The 23,619-nt window shown below is 39.0% G+C and overlaps 1 protein-coding gene and 1 pseudogene across 2 annotated transcripts in view; both read right to left on the bottom strand.

Moving 5' to 3' along the window:
* Positions 1 to 672: 672 nt before the first annotated feature.
* Positions 673 to 9,919, bottom strand: LOC118810854 (annotated as a pseudogene).
* An 11,096-nt stretch (positions 9,920 to 21,015) lies between these two features.
* Positions 21,016 to 23,619, bottom strand: part of LOC118810850 (polyunsaturated fatty acid lipoxygenase ALOX15B-like) — a 38,951-nt gene continuing 36,347 nt past the window's right edge. The window contains exon 15 of one of the 2 annotated variants that reach the window (XM_036574946.1): positions 21,016 to 21,927. In XM_036574946.1, coding sequence (XP_036430839.1) covers positions 21,748 to 21,927 — 180 coding nt within the window. In that variant the 3' untranslated portion in view covers positions 21,016 to 21,747. The remainder of the gene's footprint in view (positions 21,928 to 23,619) is intronic. The other variant, XM_036574945.1, reaches the window with a different exon arrangement.

Genomic DNA, 23,619 nt, shown 5'->3' with positions numbered 1-23,619 from the left:
AGCATAGAAGTCTTCATGGAATGGGTTTTCTGAGCAGCTGCATCGAATGCAGTGGTGTAAAGCGCCGCCACTGGACTCTAGAGCAGTGGAGACGTGTTCTCTGGAGTGATGAATCACGCTTCTCCGTCTGGCAATCCAATAGATGAGTCTGGGTTTGGCTCTTGCCAGGAGAACAGTACTTGTCTGACTGCATTGTGCCAAGTGTAAAGTTTGGTGGAGGGGAGTTATGGTGTGGGGTTGGTTTTCAGGAGTTGGGCTCGGCCCCTTAGTTCCAGTGAACGGAATTCTTAATGCTTCAGCAGACCAAGAGATTTTGGACAATTTCATGCTCCCAACTTTGTGGGAACAGTTCGGGGATGGCCCCTTCCTGTTCCAACATGACTGCGCACCAGTGCACAAAGCAAGGTCCATAAAGACATGGATGAGCGAGTTTGGTGTGGAAGAACTTGACTGGCCTGCACAGAGTCCTGACCTCAACCCAATAGAACACCTTTGGGATGAATTAGAGCGGAGACTGCGAGCCAGGCCTTTTCCAACATCAGTGTCTGACCTCACAAATGCGCTTCTGGAAGAATGGTCAAACATTCCCATGAACACACTCCTAAACCTTGTGGAAAGCCTTCCCAGAAGAGTTGAAGCTGTTATTGCTGCAAAGGGTGGACTGACATCATATTAAACCCTATGGATTAAGAATGGGATGTCACTCAAATTCATATGCGTGTGAAGGCAGATGAGCGAATACTTTTGGCAGTATAGTTTATGTGTTATGTTGAATTTCTGTTAAACTTTCAGTGTTTGAATATTAATTCAGGGTGTAAAAGTGATTACGGTTTGTTATCTGGGTATGGTCTCCTTTCTTTTTGTTGGCATTTGGCTTCAGATAGTGTTATCTGGTTACTGGTAGGTTTTTAAGAATTATGTAAGGATTAAAGTTGAAAAATAGCAACTATTACTAATGAATTGTCCTGCTACTGAGCTCAGCATGCATTCGCAGTTTTACCTTAGCAAGCCCAACCCCCCTCTGCTACCTTCCAAAATGTTGCCCCCCTACTTTTGCAGAAAAACAGGGATTTTTACCCATAATTTTACTGGTGCAATCTGACTCTTAAAAAACAGTTGGTGTTACTTTGAGATGTTTTTGTGAACACTGACACAAGTCCAACTTCGTTATGAAAAGTCACAATCTGCTTTCAGCAAAATTATATTGTGTAACCTGGCCATTGTTGACTGCAGCATGTTGGGCCGTGTCGGCCAACATGATCAACATGGTGACAAACTTGACAAGTTCAGCTACTGTGTGGAAAGACTTGGGGATTCCTAACAGTGGACAGGAAATTATATTTTAGACAAGTGGACAACAGAATTCCCGACAGACAATAGTTTACATGCTTCATTCACAGATAAACTTAAAATGATTATAGTGTCATTTCCAGTAGGTCTGTTAAGCCACTCTCAAAATAATTAAAATCACCGCTGTTGTCCTTTTTCAGAAAGCCGCCTTCTACAATCTCCGTCAGCCATGTCTGGAGCTCAGAGTCCTCCTGGACGTCATGCTTGGTGTAGTAATGTGCCAACACCCCACCCACAAACCTGGAGGATTCAAAGTTAGTCTGACAGCTTGAACATTTACACTTCATTGTCTGAATTTAATGTAGCTCCATCATACTTGTGAATGATGTTCCGCATCTTGAGGCCGTCATCTCTGTAGTAGCAATGGGGAATGTTTTTCAGGCCTCTCTCCTTAATGTCATCCGGCAAATACAGAGAGCTATAAGTCAGACCGGCAGTCACTCTTTTTAGGGATGTAGTCAGTCCTTTATGTCCTATAGCAGCTTGCTGTGTGGTAAAGATGTGAAAAGAAGACCCATCACTCAAAAAATCCAGTTAGGCATGAATACTAACATTAATTATCATATGCATTTCCATAAAATAGTACACTTTTGGAATGATAAAGATCTTAAAGGACATATATACCATAGCGAAAGTGCCATCAGCTGATATCAGCTGTTTCGTCACCATAATATTGCTTTGGAGAGTGTAGTGAATATGAGGAAAACAGAAGCTGTGAGATAAAGAGCAAACCATTGCATTATCTTATTACTAAACAACAGTTCACAAGCTCCTTAATCATGTCTATTTATGCCTATGTCTGGAGAATTTTAAAAAGTTCCATACTCAGGTAATTACACAACACCTAAAAATGTATAATGTACAACAGTGTAATTAATGTAATCTCATTGCCACAATGCTAATTGGTTCCAAATGGCTTTTATTTGGCTCTGTAGTATTACTTTAAGAGTCTGGGGTAAACAAACCCTTATCTGGTGTATTTTACCCTCACAGAGATTGTTAAAATATATCAAAATACCAACTACGTATGCCCCATTAAAAACAGAGAAAAGAAAAGGCCTAAAATAGAGGGGACATCATATGCGCTTCATTCAAATATTTGTGTGCTCCTGGCAGGAATCAACCTTTGGTTCTTTGGTGCTAACTGGGCAATGGTGCTAATGGTACCAGCAGGGACAAATGCCTCTATGTGAAGTGGTATGAATTCAAGTCACAGAAGCCTGCTGTACATTACAAGCAAGTGTGCATTTTTCCTCATCAAGAGAGCATTGTTGATCTTAAGTACTTCTCTTTTCTGCTTGTGCATCAAAGCTTTCCTATGTTTCTAACTGAAAATTGGAATAAAAACAGGTAGCAACCACCTTAAAGAGGGGATGAACAGAGGGCAGGGTGCGCAGGGTTGCCATGGTAAAGACCTCAGCCAACAGGTGAGTGCGTAGCAGATAGAAGTTCAGCTCGTGTTCGTTAAAATCTGCATTTCTCACCAAGAGCTTCGCCAAAAGCCAGTCATGCTTGGAGTCAGTAGGGAGGAAAATGAGGGTTCTCTGCCTCAGGCTTCTGCTTCAGCTAAGAGAAAGAAAGGTTTGAAACTCTGTTATATTCTTGAAAAGTGGAAAGGTTTAAACTCTATGAGGAATGGCTCTGGACCCCTGGCGGGTCCTGGCTGGTTTAAGGGGTTAATCCTTGCTTATGTCCATTTGCAGTTAAAGACAATAGTAAACAATGTCTTCAGCAGTCTGAGGTCTTACCTGGATGGCGATGGGCAGCAGTTTGCCCTGAGGATTGCTGAAGAGTAAGCAAAGAGGGGCAGCCACATACTGCTGCTTCCCATCTTTCACATTTCCCACAATTCCATCTAGTCTTGCATAGTCACACAGGAAGATATTTCCCTTCTGATTGAACACATTTAAAGAGAAATCAGAAAAAGTACAAATGTAATCAGTGGTCAATCACTCAAAGTGCTGTTTTTCACACTGTACCACCATTTCTTTTTCCAAAGAGCTCTCTTTTGGTAAAGAGGACTTGACCATGTCATTAGTGACTGGAAAGCTCTTGGGCAGCTTTGAGCAATGCTTGATCATCATGGGATTCAGACTGTTCAGAAACTGGTAGCCAAAGAATGTGTCAGTCATCCAATGTTTCTTGATATATTCTGGTAAAAAAGTATAGAGCTGTTCCATGTGTTTGTGGGATGATGAAAGTTGTTCAGCTTTAAGTCCAGTGAACTGAAATACAGTAAGAAGATGTGTTAAACGTGAACCACCAACACACACATTAATTAAATTACAGCTACAAGGTGGAAATCTACGCTCTTAACAGTGAGTACTGGAGCTCCTTTTCCTTTGTGAAGGAGAATCTGATCTCATAAGGCAAACTGCTTGCTGAGTCCGCCTGTACAATGTGAGGCATTTCAGAGTCATACACACTCCATCTGCAAGACACACAGCACACACCATTACGCTGTTGTAAATGCTTTTACATTTAGAAAGGCTTTCACCAAGGAGAACACACAATTAATAAGAATTTTACAATTTGCTTTAAATGCCTCTTCTGGTTCTGATGGTAAAACCACAGAATAATACAGCAAAATTCATAAAATACAAAACATTTTTGCAATGCTCAGAAGCTAAGATGGAGATGGAGTCGATTAATCAGAAATGGACACCATTTCTGACTAAAGAGCTCACGTTTGTAAGTTTACTTGTTCAAAGTTTGTTACATTTAGCTTCTTAATTTTATTTTTAATCTTTAAAGTTAACTTCTTTCGTTGAATATTTAGTCACTGCCTTATTTCATTAATAAATGCGCTGCTTATGACAGTTTTCTTAGTTTTTCCAGACCACTGTGGAATACGAGCTTAGGACTGATCAGCAGATCAGGGCTCTTCTGGAGTGAGAGACCAACTCCACCAGTGGAACCATGCCGGGATCCCTTGTGTATGGCAGTTTCAGGTGATTTTAGGTCCACCAAGTAGTTTCCTGCAGCTCTGGGCCAACACAAGGATGTTGTCACTGTGGTCATTCACGTGAGATTGAACGACATCTTATCCCATCAAAGTGAGGTCCTCAAAAAGCATTTCAGATTGCTTCTAGTAATAGTCAAGAAATGGATCAAGGCCAGGATCATCATCTGAGGACCTTGTCCACCTACCCAAGAGGAAGTGAGATGTTCAGCAGGCTCTTCACGTTCCACTGATGGCTCCAAGGCAGGTGTGATAACAATTACATTGAATATGTGAGCAACTGGGGTACTTTCTGGGAGAGACCAGGGATGAATTACACCCAAGCAACTGTGGTTCTATTGTCCTGTCTGAGAACACAGAGAAGGAACTAAACCAGGCCTGACCGGACATTACAGTGGTAAACAACGAACGGGTAAGTAGTGTCAACAGCACACAGGAAAGTGCTTTTAACAATATAGACCACTAATGCTTCTATTAGCCACGAAGGGAGAATCTATACTGGTCATTAAGGACTGAATAAACAATTCCCACAATACTGAGAAAAACAAACAAAAAAAGATTTGAAAAGATTTGTTCTACTCATTAGAGTCATCAAACCCTGGACAAAAAGAAAATGATGGAAAGTATATGTGATCAAAATGCCAATAATTTGATTCTTGTACCCTGTCAAAAAAACAGTTCCCCAATCACATAGTGTAGTGAGCAGTACATTAAACCTTGCTTTACTCAATGTAAGGTCACAAAATAAAAAAAACACTTCTGATTCTAGATCTTATTAGAGTATATGCTTGATTTTATGTCTCTATCAGAAACATGGCTAAAAGAAAATGGTACAGCAACTTTACTCAAAGCTGCTCCTGAAAATTACAGATTTGTATGCATAAATCTGTATACAATAAGACACAGCAGGTGAGGAGAAGTGGCATGCATTTATAATAGTGACTGTAACTGCAAAAATACCACTGTATGTTGTGATCAACCTTTTTAATATCATAATTTATAGACTTCCACAGTGAAATAGTAAATTTTTGGCAGAAATTGTGGAATAAATATCAGTTCTATCCACAAGCTAAAATAAAATTATTCTGTCTGGGGACTTTAACTTACATGTTGATAATCCATCAGACAGTAACACAAAAAGCAGCTAGTGGGCAAGTGCTGAAGTCACATACTGGATCTAGCGATCACTAAAGGTTTAAACACAAGTGTGTGCCTAATCTCTGATGTTTTAATATCATTTCTGTATATTCCTTCAAGTCAATGTAGAAATAAGTAAGAAAGTGCCAGAAAAACAATAGTTGAAAAAGCATTATATTAACTCAGAAACCACAGTATAAACTTATTTTACACTGTTTTTCTTTATGTGCATAGCTATGCACAGTGCTAAGCTGGTGACTAAGCTCCAATACTTAAGTGCTGCATTAGCCACTGTGTACACAAAATCACATCAGACTGGTTAGACTGATTTTGGAGGGGTGTCACTTGCCTGAAGTCCTCACGTTTTTTTGCAACATCTTCAAGCCGATGGTGAATGGCTGTCTCCTGTGTCCTTGTGGCTCAACTTAGCTACGTAGAAAAAAGGGAAGAAAAAAGTACGCTGAAAAAATAATTTTGATTTTTCAATCATTTTAACTTTTAAACATTTATTCGGCTTCATTATTATTGGCACCCTTGGTAAAGATGGATACTAAAAAATGTCAAGAAAAATGTCTTTGTGGTTAATTAGTTCAATTTCACACTCAAATGACCTATAATTAAAGTAAGTTTAGTGTAAGAAGACATTATTTTAACAAAACCACATCTGTCACAATTATTGACATCGGTAAAACCTTTACAAATGTAATCTAACTGAAGCATGCAGTTATTTTTTGTTACTTGTCTCATATATCAATTGATTTCTCTAAACAAGGTTATTACAGTCAAATTTAACCATTCTAAAAATGAAAATAAGCAGTAAACAATGTAAAAACTTGTTAACCGAATAACAATGTTTTCCAAAATATGAAAAGTAAATCAAAACTACAATGTCTACTATAAAATTAGCTAAAATTAAATAGAATCTCAGAGTAAAAATGTTCAGTGTGTGTTTTCAGTGTGTGAATAAGAGTTTAGTGAAGTGAAGTGGATTCTCTCTGTGTTCCACCATCTTTAAAGAAAGCTGGAGCCAAGCTGAGCTCAGTCTAGGTGTTAATTCTATTCTACCCTTATCAAATATGCTCATCATAATACTAAAAACTAAACAAAAACTGAAACAAAATAAACACTAAATAAAGGCTGTTACTTTCAGAAAATAAAAACAAAACTACAACTATTAATGCATCCTTAAGATGAACAGAAACTACACTAAAATCTAACACAGAGAAACTATATAAAATATAAAATAATGACATTTTCAAAACTATAATAACTCTGCTAGTAAATTCTTCACTCCTCACTGAGCAAGTGTTCTTTTTTTCGGAAAAAGCTCCAGTGTGAAGTTAGTTACAGTGCTTCATTTTTAGGTTTTTGCTGAAAGCAAACCCCCAGACCACCTATTTCAAGAGAACCAATCTCTGGTCCTCCTGAAATCGTTGGTCTGGGGTTTGCACCCAGCGAACTCTGGTGCAGCCCACTGAGCATACGAAGCTATCCGATCCTGCTTCGACATACTGCGTCACTTTCGCATTTAAAGAAAATAATAAAAAGCAGCAAACAGGTGAAGCTAATGCCTACCATTTTGCAAACCTGCTCACAAAAAGGTGACGTACGGAAGTGTGCAACTGATTCACAATTCAGATGTGTTCTTGTGTGTGAAAGCAATCCGACGATAATGAGCCCCTCCCCCAGAACCCGTCCTGGGTGCAGATTGAAGCAAGTGTGAAAACGCCCTAAGACAACATATAAGACAGATCATTTGTCACAGTCAAGTCGTGTCGAGGAGAAGCTGATGTACCGGTTCCTGGTTTACATTGTACATTTCCCTACACTGTGTGATGGAGTACATACAATATCAGTGCTTAATATTATCTTTAAAGAGGTATCAAAAATGAACTAATTACTTTTAAGTAATAAGTTTAGTTTCTTTTTTCAAGTGGCAAGATGTTCTATTTAACTAACTCCTTTACCCCCGCTTGCAATCCCTGACACCCCTTTGCCACCCCTTGTAAAATTTCTAGATCTGCCACAGCTTATAACACGTCCTAACATGTGTGATCAATATTGGGGTGAGCATAAATATACATTAGCATATTGCTACTCTGCTATATTTGATGGTTACAAACCTGTAGCCTCTCTGAGAATTGCCTTCTTCCCAGGAGACAACTACTGGTAACATGGGAAAAAAAGCTGACGTCCTTCAGGTTCAGTGATGATAACTTTTTATAGCAGAACCAGTAATCTTCAAAAACGAGTGCCTTGAGCTCTAGCTGAACCAGAAAGATCGTTCCAAGACTTTCTTTGCAGGACACAGTCAGTGTCTTCTGTTGGGGAATGTATTATTCAGATTACAACATGCTGTTAGGATACTGTGGGGCATGATTTGTCTCAGTCCAAATCAACCACATCATTTCTCTAAGTACTATTGACCCCCCGAAGAGATCAGGGAATGTTTGCCAGTGTGCTTATATTTTCCCTTCTATTACAAATGCATTACTCAATATCACAGTTTAATATGTAATTAGAAACATTTTGTAATGGGCCTCATTCATGAAACCTTCAGAAATATATGAGCAAGTTATGAGTGAAGTACATCTCCCTGAAGACCTTCGGCCACATACACTCACAGCTGGGTACAAAAAATGAAATTTTGCTTGATAATACTTAACAAATGCATGTAAGTCAGTAAGAACTGAGTTAGTTGTGTTGTTTTAATGAAATTAATTGAGCTGTCAGATCTACTTTGAAAGTGTTAGTTTGATCAATGTAATCTTGTTCAGTAAAAATCAGCATGTTTTCCTTTGGCTCTTGGCATCATCTATTTGCACACTGTTTTACTATTTTCTACATATGCTCCTTTTGTTGCCTTTCCCCCCGGCCTACCTTCCACTGTGTGTATATCTTTCTTACTCCACAGTTAACTGCCTAGCCTACACTGTTACTCACAAACATGTTCACTACTGAGGAGATTTTATTTGATCATTAATTAAGTTTGTATAACAAGCATGTTTACAACATGTCATTTACTCATTTTAAAATAGTTGATAAACAATCATCGATGGTGTGTCTTTTGAAGATGGTTGATATTTTTTAATTTAGTGTGTAAGTATTTTCCCGGAAGAACATAACTGTATCTTGAATACTGCCTTTACAAAATGTAACTTGGATTAAATAAAGATGCTTAATTTTTGTATTCTGAATAAATGTTCTCCATTACATCCCAACCCTGCCTACTACCGTTAACTTTATGTTCTTTTTCTACATTAATTAGTACATATTACTTAACTGAGCATCTTAAAAGCTACTTAACACAGTTGTGTGAAACCACTTGTTGTAAAATGTCGAGATTAAAATATCTTTTGCAAGTTGAGCACTAGTCAAGAATGCAGTAGAAATACATTGTTATTTTAGAATATCATTCCTTATTAAACTTAAAACTATTGCTTATATGTTCTATTGTGAAGACCTGTTCAATTGCCAACTCAATTTATGCACCTGGAATATTATTGGAGGGGCCTGTTAGCTGGGCTCCAACTATCATGCTGGCATGTCAAGTTATTATTTACGGTATGTTTTGTATCGCTTTGGGCCTTTTACTTTATACAATATATACAGTTTTACTTTATACAACTTTTACATTATCTAATTGATACAGTGTGGGTTTCACACACACACACTGAGGCAGTCATGTGCTGGAGGTTAGGGAACCAGCCCTGTGACCGGAAGGTCCCTGGTTCGATCCCCTGAGCCAACAGTACATGAGTGAAGTGCCCTTGAGCAAGGCACCTAACCCCCAACTGCTCCCCAGATTTGAGTACTAATAGCTCCCACTTGGGGATAATCTTAAACCTGCAATGTGAATGAGAACATAATGTGATGGTCTCAGGACTCTAACTTTTCTTATTTAGTAGTAATGTAAAGTTTTAGTTTTGTTTGCACAGGTTATTTTCAAGTCAAGCTAAAAGCCAAGACTGTGATGGTAGACAAACAAAAAAGTAACTCATTACATAGTTTTCAACCAATTATTTACTCATTTTTTTAACACTTTCATGGACACAGAAAAACTTTCATGGACACAGAAATCTACATAAAAATTATGTACAAATTAATTTGTACATTTGCTCTACATTTGTTCTACATTTGTTCTGCTCGTATTTCATGAATGAGGCCCACTTTGTTCTTAAATGCATTTCTCAAAAAAACTTAAGGACTTACTAATATATTATTTTTATATTATTGCAGAGAAGAAAATGACAGGTGAGAAGAGCTTTGTGAATCCAGTGCCAGGCTTTATACTGTCACTAAGCATAATATGATACCATAAAAATAATAGATTGTAATAAAATGCAATCGACTTACTGAACAGCTCAGCATGCCTGCAAAACGACCGAGGATTTGTGGTTCACTGCTACCCTTTGTACCAATGAGCTTGATGAAGACTGCATTGGCGTTCCCTGCATTGAGAGCATCACCTGTGAAGACTTCAACTGTGTATTTCACCATGGTTCCCCTGGAATTAAAGATATTAAAAAACAGTTTAAGTTCCCATCTGACTGTATTCAGTGCCACCTTTGATTAAATCATTGGCACTGATTTCACCAATTGTTTCAAGCATGATTTATCAGTCATCCTACCAAAAAAACTAATTAAATGGCAGATTTGAATTGGTTGGGGCTTCAGACTGGGAGGACTCAGTATTGGAATGTGATTTCAATATTTGCAAAGAGAAAAGAATCCTAATATTTGTGTCTTTTGCTTTATGTTTAGCGATATTCTGCAGGCAAGTTTCACAGTAGTCAACATTAGTCTGGAAAACATGCCTTTCATGATAAATTACCTCTGAAATCTATCCTGTATTGGTGCATTTCACCTGCTACAGTACAGTTCACACTTTATTATGTTTTTCACACTGCCAGTTAACCACTGGCTCGCTAGTAATCCAATCACATTATTGTGGACAGACTGCTTTTGGACTGTATCTGATATAAACGACGGGTTTCAGTGCTTTATTAAGCACTGTTTGCTGCTCAGGTGTGGCACTAACCAAACCCGTGGCACCAGCTTACGCCATCTGCCGTTTAGGAGTGGCACTAGGCACTGAATGTGCACAATCAATGTACTAAATTTGATTTTAAACATAAGTAATAATCTTTAATTAAACAGTGTATCTCATATATAATAATAATAATACATGCCATTATATATATTTTTCCATATGATCAGGTCCAGATAGCTGATATATTCCAGTTTACAGTAACACCATTAAACATATTCACAAAAACTGTGTATACATACATACATCATCTAAACCGCTTATCCTTCTGGGTCGGGGTGGGGTGCTGGAGCCTATCCCAGCTGTCATTGGGCGGAAGGCAGGATATACCCTGGACAGGTCGCTAGTCCATCGCAGGGCAGACAGACAGACATACACAGTCACACACTCACTCACACCTAGGGGCAATTTAGCATGTCCAATCAGCCTGACTGCATGTTTTTGGACTGTGGGAGGAAACCGGAGTACCCGGAGGAAACCCACGCAGACACAGGGAGAACAGGCAAACTCCACACAGAAATAACCCCGGTCGCCCGGCCAAGAATCAAACCAAGGTCATTCTTGCTGTGAGGCAACAGCGCTACCCACTGCGCCACCGTGCCGCCCAAAATCTCGGAAAAACTATGTAATATCGGAAAAACTATGTAATATTATTAAATAATGTTAACACCTAGGAGAAAATAAACTTTGTACCTCAGCAGTACACAGCTTAATAGAATGAGGATTGATCTTAATGGAGCCACTGTGTGTGAATGTTGCTGACCCAGCTGCAGATAGAGGTCACTTCTTAAACAGTGGGTGCCACTTACAAACAGCTTAAGGTGGTATCAAAACTTTGCATTATTATAGTTTTGAGAGGCAAATGCTGACAGCTGTCTTGTAAGTAAATGACAAGCGCCACTGCCGTTTGGTTAGTGCCACCCCTGAGCAGCAGATGCTGATGGTTGGTGCCACTCCTGTGCCACAACAAAAGCATGCAGGGGCCTATATTCAAGCTAGTATTACTGCTATTGTTGCGTAGCCTTTGGCTAAAGTGGCTCATTTTGTTTAGAATTGTCTACCCAACAGCACAACCTGTGAACCAACTAAACGATAGACTAACTGTCCAAAGTCTTCAAATCAACATTCCTCCGTCACTTTTCCCAGGTTCTGATGGCCGATGGTGGTGCTTTGATGTGCTGCTAGTTAGCCGAGTTGAGTAGCCGCTGTCCAGAGTCACTCTCACAGGAGCTGTTGGTATGTGCCTGTTTTGAGGGGCACATGGCGTTTCCGTGTGGCTGTGCCACTACCAAGCAGCGTGAGCAGCAAGTGCCACTCATTACCAGTTACTGATTATTTTGCTAGGTGGCACATGCTAGTATGTGCCATTTCCGGATGGTAGAGTTGCCACATCCTGCGGCCAGATGCCAATCAGGGCCTGATCCCTTGCTGAGGTGCGGTTAAAGGTCATTTCTCAGCATGGTTTATCACACTGAATAGTTAAATGGGTTTCACAAAGATTTGTAAGCCAAACAAAACGGTTTACATTTCCATCTAATTACACCACTGAAGCTCAGCTCCGTTTGCCTTTGAGATGAACCAAAGATGCTAAAGCTTTGGTTCAGTCCAGTTTGCTCTGGCCCAGTTAAACTACACAGCTCTGAAAACATCACATCTGTATCATAGTAAGGCAAAGAAACAGATCTGTGTCACTTCAGCCTGGTAATGTAAACGTAGCCCGAGACAAGCAAGTTTGAGATGTTAAAGGCTGTGTTCACATTAATGACAGATGAGTAACTTTTCTAAACGAGTGTGAACCATAATGTTAAAGAGATCGGATCTGAGAAAAAATCTGAAAATGAGGCTTGTAATGAACATAGTCAAAACCCTCTACTGTGTACCAACGCTGATACGACAGCTACACTGTAGTTTAGGTTTAATTTCTTTCAGATGTCTGAGAAGATGATCATTTTTGATTCCCACTTGTGGGCAAACAGCACCAAAGTATCTAATGTAGACTGTTAAAATGCACACATGCACAAACACATACATGTAAATACACATGTAATAAAAATATACTTTAGTGTTGTTATTTCTTGCTGGATTTACTTACCTGTCAATATGCAAGATCCAAGCTAATTGAAATGCTTCTCTCAAACCTTGAACTGGTGGACTTACTCCTTTAGCACTGTTATAGAAAACTAACAAATGAAAAACACGCAGCAGGCAACTGATTCAGTGGTCTTGCTTAATGTGAATTGTTCCCTTGACTTTGCAACCCAATACAGCCCTTAGTACATAAAGAAATTTTTTATTTGAATACCTATAAAATTTGAATGTAACTGTTGCTATGACATGTCTAAAAACCAACCAATAGAGAATGGCATGGGATGACAAACAATTCACTTTACCCAAGATAGATGGCAGTATTGCCAAACTAAGCACAGATATGCTTGTCATGTCACTGCGCCAATTGCTTTGCAGGTTTGCTTCTGTTTGCAAGACCTTATTTTCCAGGAAAAATGTGAGTTTATGAGTTTTACCACAAACAGCTCATCATATTTCACATCCTTTAAAATCCATCAGCTTGTGTAGTACATACATACATACATACATACATACATACATAAATAAATAAATAAATAAACAAACAAACAAACAGACAGATGAGTAACTTACCTATACGTGGTGCTTAGCATGTTGCCATCATGCCACTGTGCATTTTATATAGCAAAACCAGTGGTGGACGAAGTACACAAATCATGTATTTGAGTTAAAGTAAAGATACCCAAGGTAAAATATTACTCCAGTAAAAGTAGAAGTCCTCCCTTTAGACCTCCACTTGAGTAAAAGTACAAAGGTATTTGCCTTCAAATGTACTTAAGTATCGAAAGTAAAAGTACTAAAAGATTAATTATGACTTTAATGTCCTATTACCATTTTTGTAACAAGACTCTTGCTTCATTAACTCATTTTAGGTGAAAATATTCCAGTGTCACTCTTGGTAAACCAATCCTTTTTTTAACAGAATGTCATTAATTAGTCTGACACTGATGTCTATTAAAATGATCATAAGCACAAAACACTGAAGGCAAACAATTTCCATTAGATAGAGCCAAGTGGCCATGAAATAACCTTTTGCAAACAAGCAAAGTTTCAGTTTAAGATTTATTTGCAACTTACTTACAAGTTTAAATTAAATAAAAACTTGCTTTAAACACAGTTTCACAAATGAGTTTTCCTTTACTATATTGCATCTGTAGGTCTCTGTTCTTAAACATGAACTAGCCAAAACTAATTTACTATAAAATTAAATAATGTTTGTATAAATTCAGAAAAAAGACACGTCAGTCACAACTGCATATGTGTACATATTTCTATATTGTGGACTATTTACACAAAGTTAGGTTAGTTCCATCATTTATGTAGGAATAGTCACTTCCAGTTTTACACTGCTGCACTGACGTTGAACTGTATACTTGCACTGGGTAGGTATGTCCAACAGGTCAAAACAAGCTCAAAACTAAGTGCGCGCTGTACCCTGATTGGTGTGCTTGCTTCACGCTTCTTTCATTTTGACATTATGTTTTTATGCACACATAAGCCAAAAAGGAACGACAGATTTCGCATAATGTAGTGAAGTAAAAAGTAAGATCTTTGACTTTGAAATGTAGTGGAGTGAAAGTAAAAAGTCGCCCAAAATGGAAATACTTCAGTAAAGTACAGATACACGAAAAACTACTTAAGTACAGTATCAAATTACATTTACTTAGTTACTGTCCACCACTGAGCAAAACTCAGAACTACCAAGAACATCACATTTTGAATATGTATAGACTTTTCTAAGTAGCACATAGATAAATGGTTGGATGTTGTTGTCATTTATGTGTAACTGCATCCTGAAACTGTGTATGGCACATACAACAATAATAACCTTAACAATAAAATTGTTTTTATTTATATTGCACCCATTCCTCCCAAGCTTAAAGTTCTCTACAAAATCAATCAGGTCAAGCCAAGCCTCACTGCTGTTCTTCCACAGCCGTGTGCTGAGCGAGGAATGAAATGCAGATCCTACAGAACACGGGCCTACATTTAACACAGAACAGACAGAGCAGGTTTCTTGTGTGTATGAAGTAAAATGTGTGTCTCATGTCAAGTGGCTGGATGCAGTAGGTAGAGTGGAGTAGGTGAAAAAAAATAATACCAGAGAAAAAAGAATAAGAGTCTGAGCTGCGAGCCAGTCTCGAGTCTCTTGGGCACGAGTCTGGGTCAAGTCTTGATTCTTTGAGGTCAGAATCAAGTCTCTAGTTTTTGAGGTGTGGGTCCGAATCAAGTCCTAAGTGTCTGACATGTGAGTCAGTCAAGTCTCGAGTCTCAGAAGTACAAGTCCGGATTGAGTGTCAAGTCTATAAGGTGTGACTCAGTTAAGTCTCGCGTCTATGAGTTGCAAGTCTGAGTTAGGTTTCTCGGTTGTGAGTCTGATTTGAGTCACTGAGGTTGGAGTCCGAGTCAAGTCTCAAGTCTTTGAGGTGCGAGTCCAATTTGAGTCTTGAGTCTCTCAGTTGCAAATCTGAATCGAGTCTCAAGTCTTTGGGTATGAGACAGAGTGGTGTCGCTGGGGCATAAGTCCGAATTGAGTCTCAAGTCTCTTAAGTATGAGACAGAGTTGCGTCTCTTTCTGGGGTGTAAGTCTCAAGTCTCTAAGATATAAGTCTGAGTCTCGAGTCACTGAGATGTGAGTCCAAATTGAGTCTTGAGTCTCTGAGGTGCAAATCTGAGTCAAGTTTCTGAGGTGCGAGTCCAAGTCAAGACTTAAGTCTCTGGGGTGTGTGTCCAAGTCAAGTTTCAGAGGTGCAAGTCTAAGTTGAGTCTCGAGTCTCTACAATGTCAGTCCAAGTCTTCAAATCTCTGGGGTGCGAGTCCGAGTCAAGTTTCTGAAGGGCGAGTCCAAGTTAAATCTTGAGTCTCTGAGGTGTGAGTGTGAGTTGAGCCTTGAATCTCTGGAGTGTGAGTCTGAGTCAAGTTTCTGGGGTGTGAGTCTGAGTCGAGTCTCAAGTCTCTGGTGTGCATATGAAAGTACACTATATGTATCCAGACTAGTGAATTCAGCTACTTTCAGCTGGACCCTTTGCTGATACAGATGTTAATTTGTGAACACAGCTTATAAAATCCCTATAAAATAGCACTGCCAGTAGAATGCAACAGACTAGAGCAGCTGCACAAGGTCAGAAGCCAAAGGTCAATATGCCCAGTGCCAAACGCTGACTAGAGGGGTGCAAAACCCCCCAGGATTGAGCTGTGGGGAAAAGAACTGTGTAGTCTGGAGTGATGGAACACCATGCAATGCCTTTGGGGTGAGTTGGATTTGCAGAACAAATCATTCAAAATAAGTACTTGATTTCACTAATGCAGTCAAATCCTCACAGCAATGTTCCAACATCTAAGGTAAAGCCTTCTCAGAAGAGTAGAGGCTGTTACTGCAGCAAAGGGGGGACAAACTATTAATACACTTAAATTCTGAAAAAATGCTGCATGAGCATTTATTTTTAAAACATTTGTGCACAGAGATTTAATTTTATAATGCTTATATGTAAAGAACGACAGTTGAGAGATGATATAAAGTGTGAACTTAATGTGAAACATTCAAGAGGCAATACCAGTGTCTTGCAGGAGCAGTCCATAAACACATGTGCCTGATAGAAAAACCTCACTTGTCTTGGATGATATAAGTCTAATTCCTCCACTGATAAACTCACTGATAAACTGACGTGTTTGCCCTTTTTGAGGACCTGGCAAACCAAGCATACCAGACGGATTTCTTACTTATTGATGCTGGTTCATTAGCCTCTCAGTATGACCATACTATGTTTGTATTCTGTTTTACCTAAAAAGTACAAACAAATTAATAAAAAAGTAAAAAGATATAAATAAAATGAACTCTTATATCATCTACCATAGACAAATCTAAGTATTTGGTCAGAGTTGGAAGAGGTGGTCTTCTTCAATGGCTGGTTGTTCCATCAAACCCAATCAACCAGCTTCCACAGTATATGTAAAAGAGAACACACTTTAACTGTGCTACACAGGCGCCATACCTTATTGCTGGAAGCACATATGTGCAAATCAATTAAAAGAAGGGCAGAGGTGAAAAGATCATTCGTGATTTGAAAGTTGTAAAGTATTTTTAAGAGTCTTACTATCTTTGCAGTTTCTTCACTGGCTGGTTGTTCCATCAAGCCCTGACTTTATGCATTAATGAAATGCAGCAGGTTTAGTTTTGCAGAGCAAAAGTGCATGCTGCATTGAAGGCTAGTCTAAGTCCTGAAGAAACGTAGATGACAGCAAGCCTTAGGCTGCTGACTAACATGCAACTTTAATTGAAGAAACTAATGTGAATTTAAGGTGCATACAATAAAGCGTCCTGCAACTCATTTTAAACCTCAGTTGTAACAGCAGCAACCATCTCAACTTTGTGAAATAATTTATTGAAACAGTCAATCAAAGCACCAATAAGGCCTCACAAGATCATGTTGAGCAACATTCGGTAGCATTGGCACCAAGTAAAACACAGGGGAGGCCATAATTCCACCACCAGAAGTGCTCTTTATTAAACATCAGACAGGAAGGCACATACAAAGCACTGGGGGTCTTACCCTTCACCTTTACTGTGACCACCACAACCACCACAACCCACACTGATTAAACCCACACTAACTCAACACAAATTAAACCAACTCCCTGACACAGGGCAACTCAATAAACACATACTACATACCTTTAACTGACGAACAACAACATAAACAACAGTCCCTTTTCCTGGCACCCACTGCCATGCGCCTCGCTGATTGCCATGCCTCTCAAGCATCTAGAGGCCAGCACCAGCCAGTAGCAGTCACTACAGTAATTTCAAAAGAGTGACCTCACTGAATACAATGGACAAGAAAATAAAGCAATTTAGATTCAAAGAGAGACAGAGTAACACAGTGCTGAGACTGAATCATATACAGAAGTAAGGGTGCTTTACTGTGTTATTTGTAGAGGGTGAGAGCCCCTGGTGCTGTGTGTCCGTTAAATGAAGGATCCCTGGTAGGAGTGGTGCTATTGATGAGATGAACCCCTAAAGCATCACAATCACCCGGATCTGGACGGACATGGCAGACGACCAGCAGTCGGCCTCTCAAGAAGATGATAGACTTTTTTGGTTCTTCTCGAGTGGCTGGTTTCACAATGCTCCCCTGAAGCAAACTTCAGTGATAGCTTGGCAGATCGGTGCTGGTTTATTTCTGTCTGAAATGAATTCTTAAACTATGCCTGCAGAGGATTTTGGAATGAGCTATCGTTGGCCAATTAAAACTTACAAAATGAATCGATGGAACTTGAAAAAAACGCAGCTCAGTTAGACTGTTCAATGTGCAAACGCAGTGACTAGTTAGCTTTAAGCACATGAGCTCTTATATAACTGCCATTTGCCGTAAGTCACCTTATTATTTTTGGCTGAAATATTTCAGAGTTTATTACTGTGTTTTTGCAGTTTTCATGTGAATTATGTGAAGAAGGACAGCAGTGGCAAGACCTGCAGAAAACCAATGTATGAACAAGCTAGTTAGAAAATGCTGGTTAACCACAAAATTTTGATGGGACATTAATTTAAGTTACTGACCTAAAACTCTCATCTGCTGCCATCTGTCAGGAGTTAAATAATCAGGAGCTGTAAAATCAGATCCTAGAGCAGAACAGGACAAATACAGGGCCGATTTTAGGACCAAATCAGCAACAACTGTATTAACCTGTCTGAAAAATGAAATTACTGCTCAGCTGTAAACTTTGAGAGGTGTAGTACTGATGTATATTTGATTTACAACACAATTATTTATATGAAATTGAATAATTCTGTAATTAATTATGGTCACTTACACAATGAATGACATTTACATTCTAGTCTCTTTGAGGCCACACATCTAACATACCTATGATTGGTTTGTTGCCAAAAAAGGCCCAAAATTTTTTTCTTTCTGCATGAAAAAGGGTACTCAGCACATTACTTTTCATCAAACTCAAATCAGAAAATAAATCACAAACACAGATTGAATGATTAGAATCTGCATGTTCCACAGAATTTGTCCATTTGCTTTAACCAAACATCATACCCTGGATGTTCACTTTAGCCTTAAGACTAGAATTAAACTGGTCCAACCAATAAAACAACAAAACACATTTCTAGTTTCAACCAGATAAGAGTAGCATTAGGCTGGTCAAGTGGGCACATTTCACTTAAATGCCGTCCAACAAGACAGAAAACACTTTCCACACTCCACCGTCTTGTGAGAGGTACTTCTGAGAGTTCACCGTAAATGGTGCAGCAGTTACGTTCCACGCAGTTATGCGCCTGACTGCTGCACCAATTAAGGTGGTATGATGAATTCGAATACAAAGCTGACAAATAAAAAGTCAACTTCAGCTTTGTAGTGAATGTTGCACTTGTATTACCTGCAGAAGCTGTTAAAATCAGTCAAATAGAGAGTGTTTCTTTTGTTTTGCTCCAATGAGGAAAATGGTCAGTTTGCCTGGGAAGTTTCTCCAGTAAGACTGGAGTTTAAGTGCTGAGCGAGGGTGCATTGATGCTGTTGATGTTTCGTGTGTTTCCAGCTTATGGAGGTGACTTTGAGCTCTAATGCTTCACTCGTCTTCTGAAATAAAATAAGCCGAGCATAAGCACAGTAACAGACATTTGACAACGCAGCTCTTTATTCAATTTATGGCAGAAAACGAACTGATTCACATTCTCTCTACTGTGTAGAGAGTCCCGTCTGCAGTCAGACTCTTCACGTTTCTCTCGATTCATGATGCTCAAGTCCGTGTCACTGGTGTCAAAGTCGAGTGTCAAGGCTTTCTCGATGTTCTTGAGTCAAGTCATCAAATTTATGACTTGAGTTGGACTCGAGTCTTATGACTTACCAGCACTAAACAAGCCTAAACCAGGTCTGTCCTGTTTTTTTAGCAGGCGACTTCGGGATCTGTTTTTTGGTGACCGGGAGATGAGGCTAACTGCAAAAACGCAGCCCTTGGCACAGTTCCTTTAAACAGGACCACTGTAATATACAATATTTTTGACGATGGGCTAATTAATTAGAAGCAGAATGAAATTAAATAACTGAAGGTAACTCAAGGCAGAGTGATTCTGTCCTTATGTCTTAGAAGTGTGTTAGCTTATTACTTAACCAGACGTCCTCTAAAACTAACTAATGTAGCTCAAATAGGGCTTATGAATGCAATGATTTGTATTCAACATTTCACATACTGTGTAGCACTACTTCCAATTAAACAAGACAAATTATGCTATCTTTGAATCAAGCAGCTGGTCAGTGTTTTCTTAGTACAGACATAAATATTTGGGCGCCCCTTGTCATATTTTACATAAAATGTGGCCAGTGCAAAAGTTATGGCACATTTTTTTATTTTGTTCTATTTTTTCTCATATCTTAATCTAAGCAAATAAATACAAATTGTGCACTAAAATTTGAAAAAAATGCCATATTCACATGTGTTCTCTGTAGAGGATGTGTAAACTAGTTTTCTCTTAGAAAACTAATAAGTCATGCAATTTGACCGGATCAAACTTTCGCATATGACTGTACTGTGACATAATTTAGCACAGTAACAATAAATATCATCACATCGCCAAGCCCTACTTTTGCATTCTTACTTGCTGCTTGGAGCTGACTGATGTGCATGCTCTTACAGGTGATAGTAAAGAGTGAGCGGAGGAGAGGCTGAACTGGCTTGAGGCTCTAACAGCAACATCTCCACAGACTCCTCACATGTAGCTGCAGCAGCCTACAGGGAGGGACATGCTTACCCTGGCAAATTCCTTGAGGTTCTGGTCCCATTGTGCACTGTTTCGACAAAACATGTCGTTCAACCCCGAAACCATAGCAAAACGGGGTAAAATGTTTTGAGATTGAACGTGCCCAATACCTCCAATATGTGTTGCTAAAAATAAAAAGTTACCATTATTTTTAAATGATCTTTCTTAGCAACTATGGTCTATATCCATATGTAACTGTGCAGTCAGTGATATCATTTGTGTGTCTCAGATTCCCTTTTCTAGTGTTCTAAGGTTAATTAAGCAAAGTGCCTGTGATAATAGGCATGATAATTGATATTGCAAGCTCTAACTCTGATCTAAAAAAGACTATGTCGCCTCATTTGTTAGCAGCAGCTAGCTAATGTTAATGAAGTTATTAAAAAAGCAAGTTACAAAACTGTAATGCTGCTACATTATAATTGTGAATAGTTCTAATGACATACAGATTCATAGTGCAATATGTCTAAAAAATACAATTATAGTAATTCGAATTATAGTATAACTATATAGTTCTAGCATTACATTTATGATAGTATATCCCTAATGTTAATATTTTGGATATTTTGGTATGAAGAGTGTGCCCCCCAAAAGTTGAAATGAAACCTGTGCCACTGGCCTGATCCAACACATCTGATCCAGCTCTGTAAGGCTGAGAGCTAGAGCAGTTCTAGAAAGGTTAGGTGAAACTAAACAGTAGGGGGCAGTGCATATCATCCTATCCTATCATCATATTGATTGGTAGTTAGGTACAGTGCTACTCTGAATCAGGTCATATTAGACAAGACATTACTAACATCCAAAAGGACATTGAAAAGGCTCTTTAATATCCAGTTTAGTGCTTAACTTCATATTCCACTGATGGAATTTCACTTACCTGCTGGTCTCTTTCACATCATGATTAAATTCAAATAAAAGTGAACCATTAGTTCTGGATTCCCCACCATTAGCTTTATTTTATAGCAAGCAAGCATTTGGGCTGTAATGCATGCATTCATGTAACTTTGTTGTTGCAGTCAGAGGTTCATGCTGACAAATTATGCATCATAATAACATTAGATTCAGATTCCTATCATGAATGTATAACTGGTTAGCAGGATACCTTCATCTGTCTACAGGTCAGACTGATTTGCTTTAAAACCCACTTAAACATTAATGTTGCTTGTGAAAAAGTAGCTACCTGATAGAATAAGTACCACCCCAAAATTGTAACATAGCCAACAATGCATTACCTCATTTCTAAATGTTAAATATCAGTGGAATGCAGTGTTTAAGAATTATCATATGCAATATGTGGTAGAAGACAGAAGCAGAATGAAAGAACAGGAAAATCTGTTTGGAGTGTGATCAGAATCTTTTCAGCAAATTGATTATGCATTGCCATCAGACTGATTATCCATGTTCTTAAATGTCTACACTATTATCCACATTCTTCGGATTTAAGTAATCATACGGAAGCTCAAGATTCTTGTTTCTTGCTTCTATTTCACCCTCGAGAGCTTTCAGATCTTTCCTGAACTGTTCCATTTTCTGAAGGGGAACGGCCTCAATGAAGTGCTCCTCTGGGTAATATCCAAGAGGATACTGCAGGAATATAAAGAAAAGAGATCATTGTTTCAAAACATCACAATGGTTATGTCCAGTAAAAGTGTGAAAAACAAGAATGTACTGCTCATGTCTGGCTAGAATTGTCCATGTGAACAGACAAGCAACTGTGGCAGAAATCACATTCACATTCAATGCAAGAGGTCCCACATGCATATCCCGCAGGTTAGTGCAGCGTTCTTTAGCTTCCATGGGACATGAGAGCAGAAGACCCACCAGAGTGCCTCTGTTAACACTACAACACCAGACACAGTGCATCACCTGGGCTTGTGAGGTTGGACCCTAAAGGACTGGCAACATATGGCGTGCTCCGATGAGTCACAGTATCAATCATTTTGGGCTGATGGTATGGTTTGCGTGTGGCGCAGACCCCATGAAGCCATGGACCGTAGTTGTCAACAAGGCACTGTGCAGACTTTTGGTGGTTCATTACGGGAGTGGGGTGTGTTCTCATGGCATGGGTTGGGTCCACTGGTCCACCTAAACACATCATTGACCGGTGACTGCTACATTTCACTGCTCGGGCTCAGGTTGTTGGCAGCATTCCTAGATTCTGTTTATATGTGGTTTTAGAGTTTTAACTTGAATTTGTGGATGGAGTTACAAATTGTTTTCACAGACAGTGGTTTTCAGAAGTTTTTCTGAGCCCATGCAGTGATTTCCTCTACAGAATCAAGTCTGTTTTTAATGCAGTGCCGCCTGAAGGCCCAAAGATCATGTCCAGCAAATACTGGGTTTTGGCCTTGTCACTAAAATTCAGAGATTTCTCCAGATTCTCTGAATATTTTAGTGTTATTATGTACTGTAGATGATGAAAAACAAAAGTTCTTTGCTATTTTACATTGAGAAACGGTATTCTTGAATTGTTGCACTATTTGTTCACACAGTCTTTCACAGAGTGTTGAACCCCTCCTCATCTTTACTTCTTAAAGACTTATTAAACAACTTTACCAGCCTTTTGCTGCCCCCATCCCAACTTTTTTGGAAAGTGTTGCTGGCATCAAATTCAAAATGGGCAAATATTTTTTCAAAAAACAATTAAATTTCTCAGTTTCAACATTTATGTTGAATATGTTGTCTCTGTACTATGTTAAATTACATATAGGGTTTAAATTAGGACCAGGATTGGAGACCACTGCTGTCGATTAAACAGGTTGAATTTGATCAATGGGGCCCAATCCAGGTCCTGAAGATCTACTACCCTACAGAGTTTAGCTCCAACCCTAATCTAACACACCTGATCCATTTGTAATGGTGTGTTCTAGGTGTGAAGGCCTTCTGAGGCATCCTAATATTAGAGCCATGTGTGTTGGATCTGAACTTTCCAGGGTAGTAGACCAGGATTGGGCTTTGATTTTCTAAGGGTTAAAAAGGATTGAGGTAACGTTGGTGTTATGTTGATTTTTTGTTTTTGGATATTACTTCAGGGTGTAAATATGATTAAGAATCAGCATTAGAATCACCAGTGAAGTTAACACTACCCCCTCTATAGCTTGTTTTAACAAGCAGAGAAAAACCCAAAACCAGTCGTTGCTAGTTGCTCAAACTTTAGCAAATGGGGCTGAATATGTAATCAGACGCACATCTAACTTCTCCACCCAATCTTCTCACATGCATATGCATTAAGGAGAGAAGTATTTTCATGCACACTGCCCAGAAATTGCATGTTTA

Source organism: Colossoma macropomum, unplaced genomic scaffold (genome assembly GCF_904425465.1).
Source record: "Colossoma macropomum unplaced genomic scaffold, Colossoma_macropomum, whole genome shotgun sequence".
NCBI classification, from domain to species: domain Eukaryota; kingdom Metazoa; phylum Chordata; class Actinopteri; order Characiformes; family Serrasalmidae; genus Colossoma; species Colossoma macropomum.
This window is presented reverse-complemented; position numbering and strand designations above follow the sequence as displayed.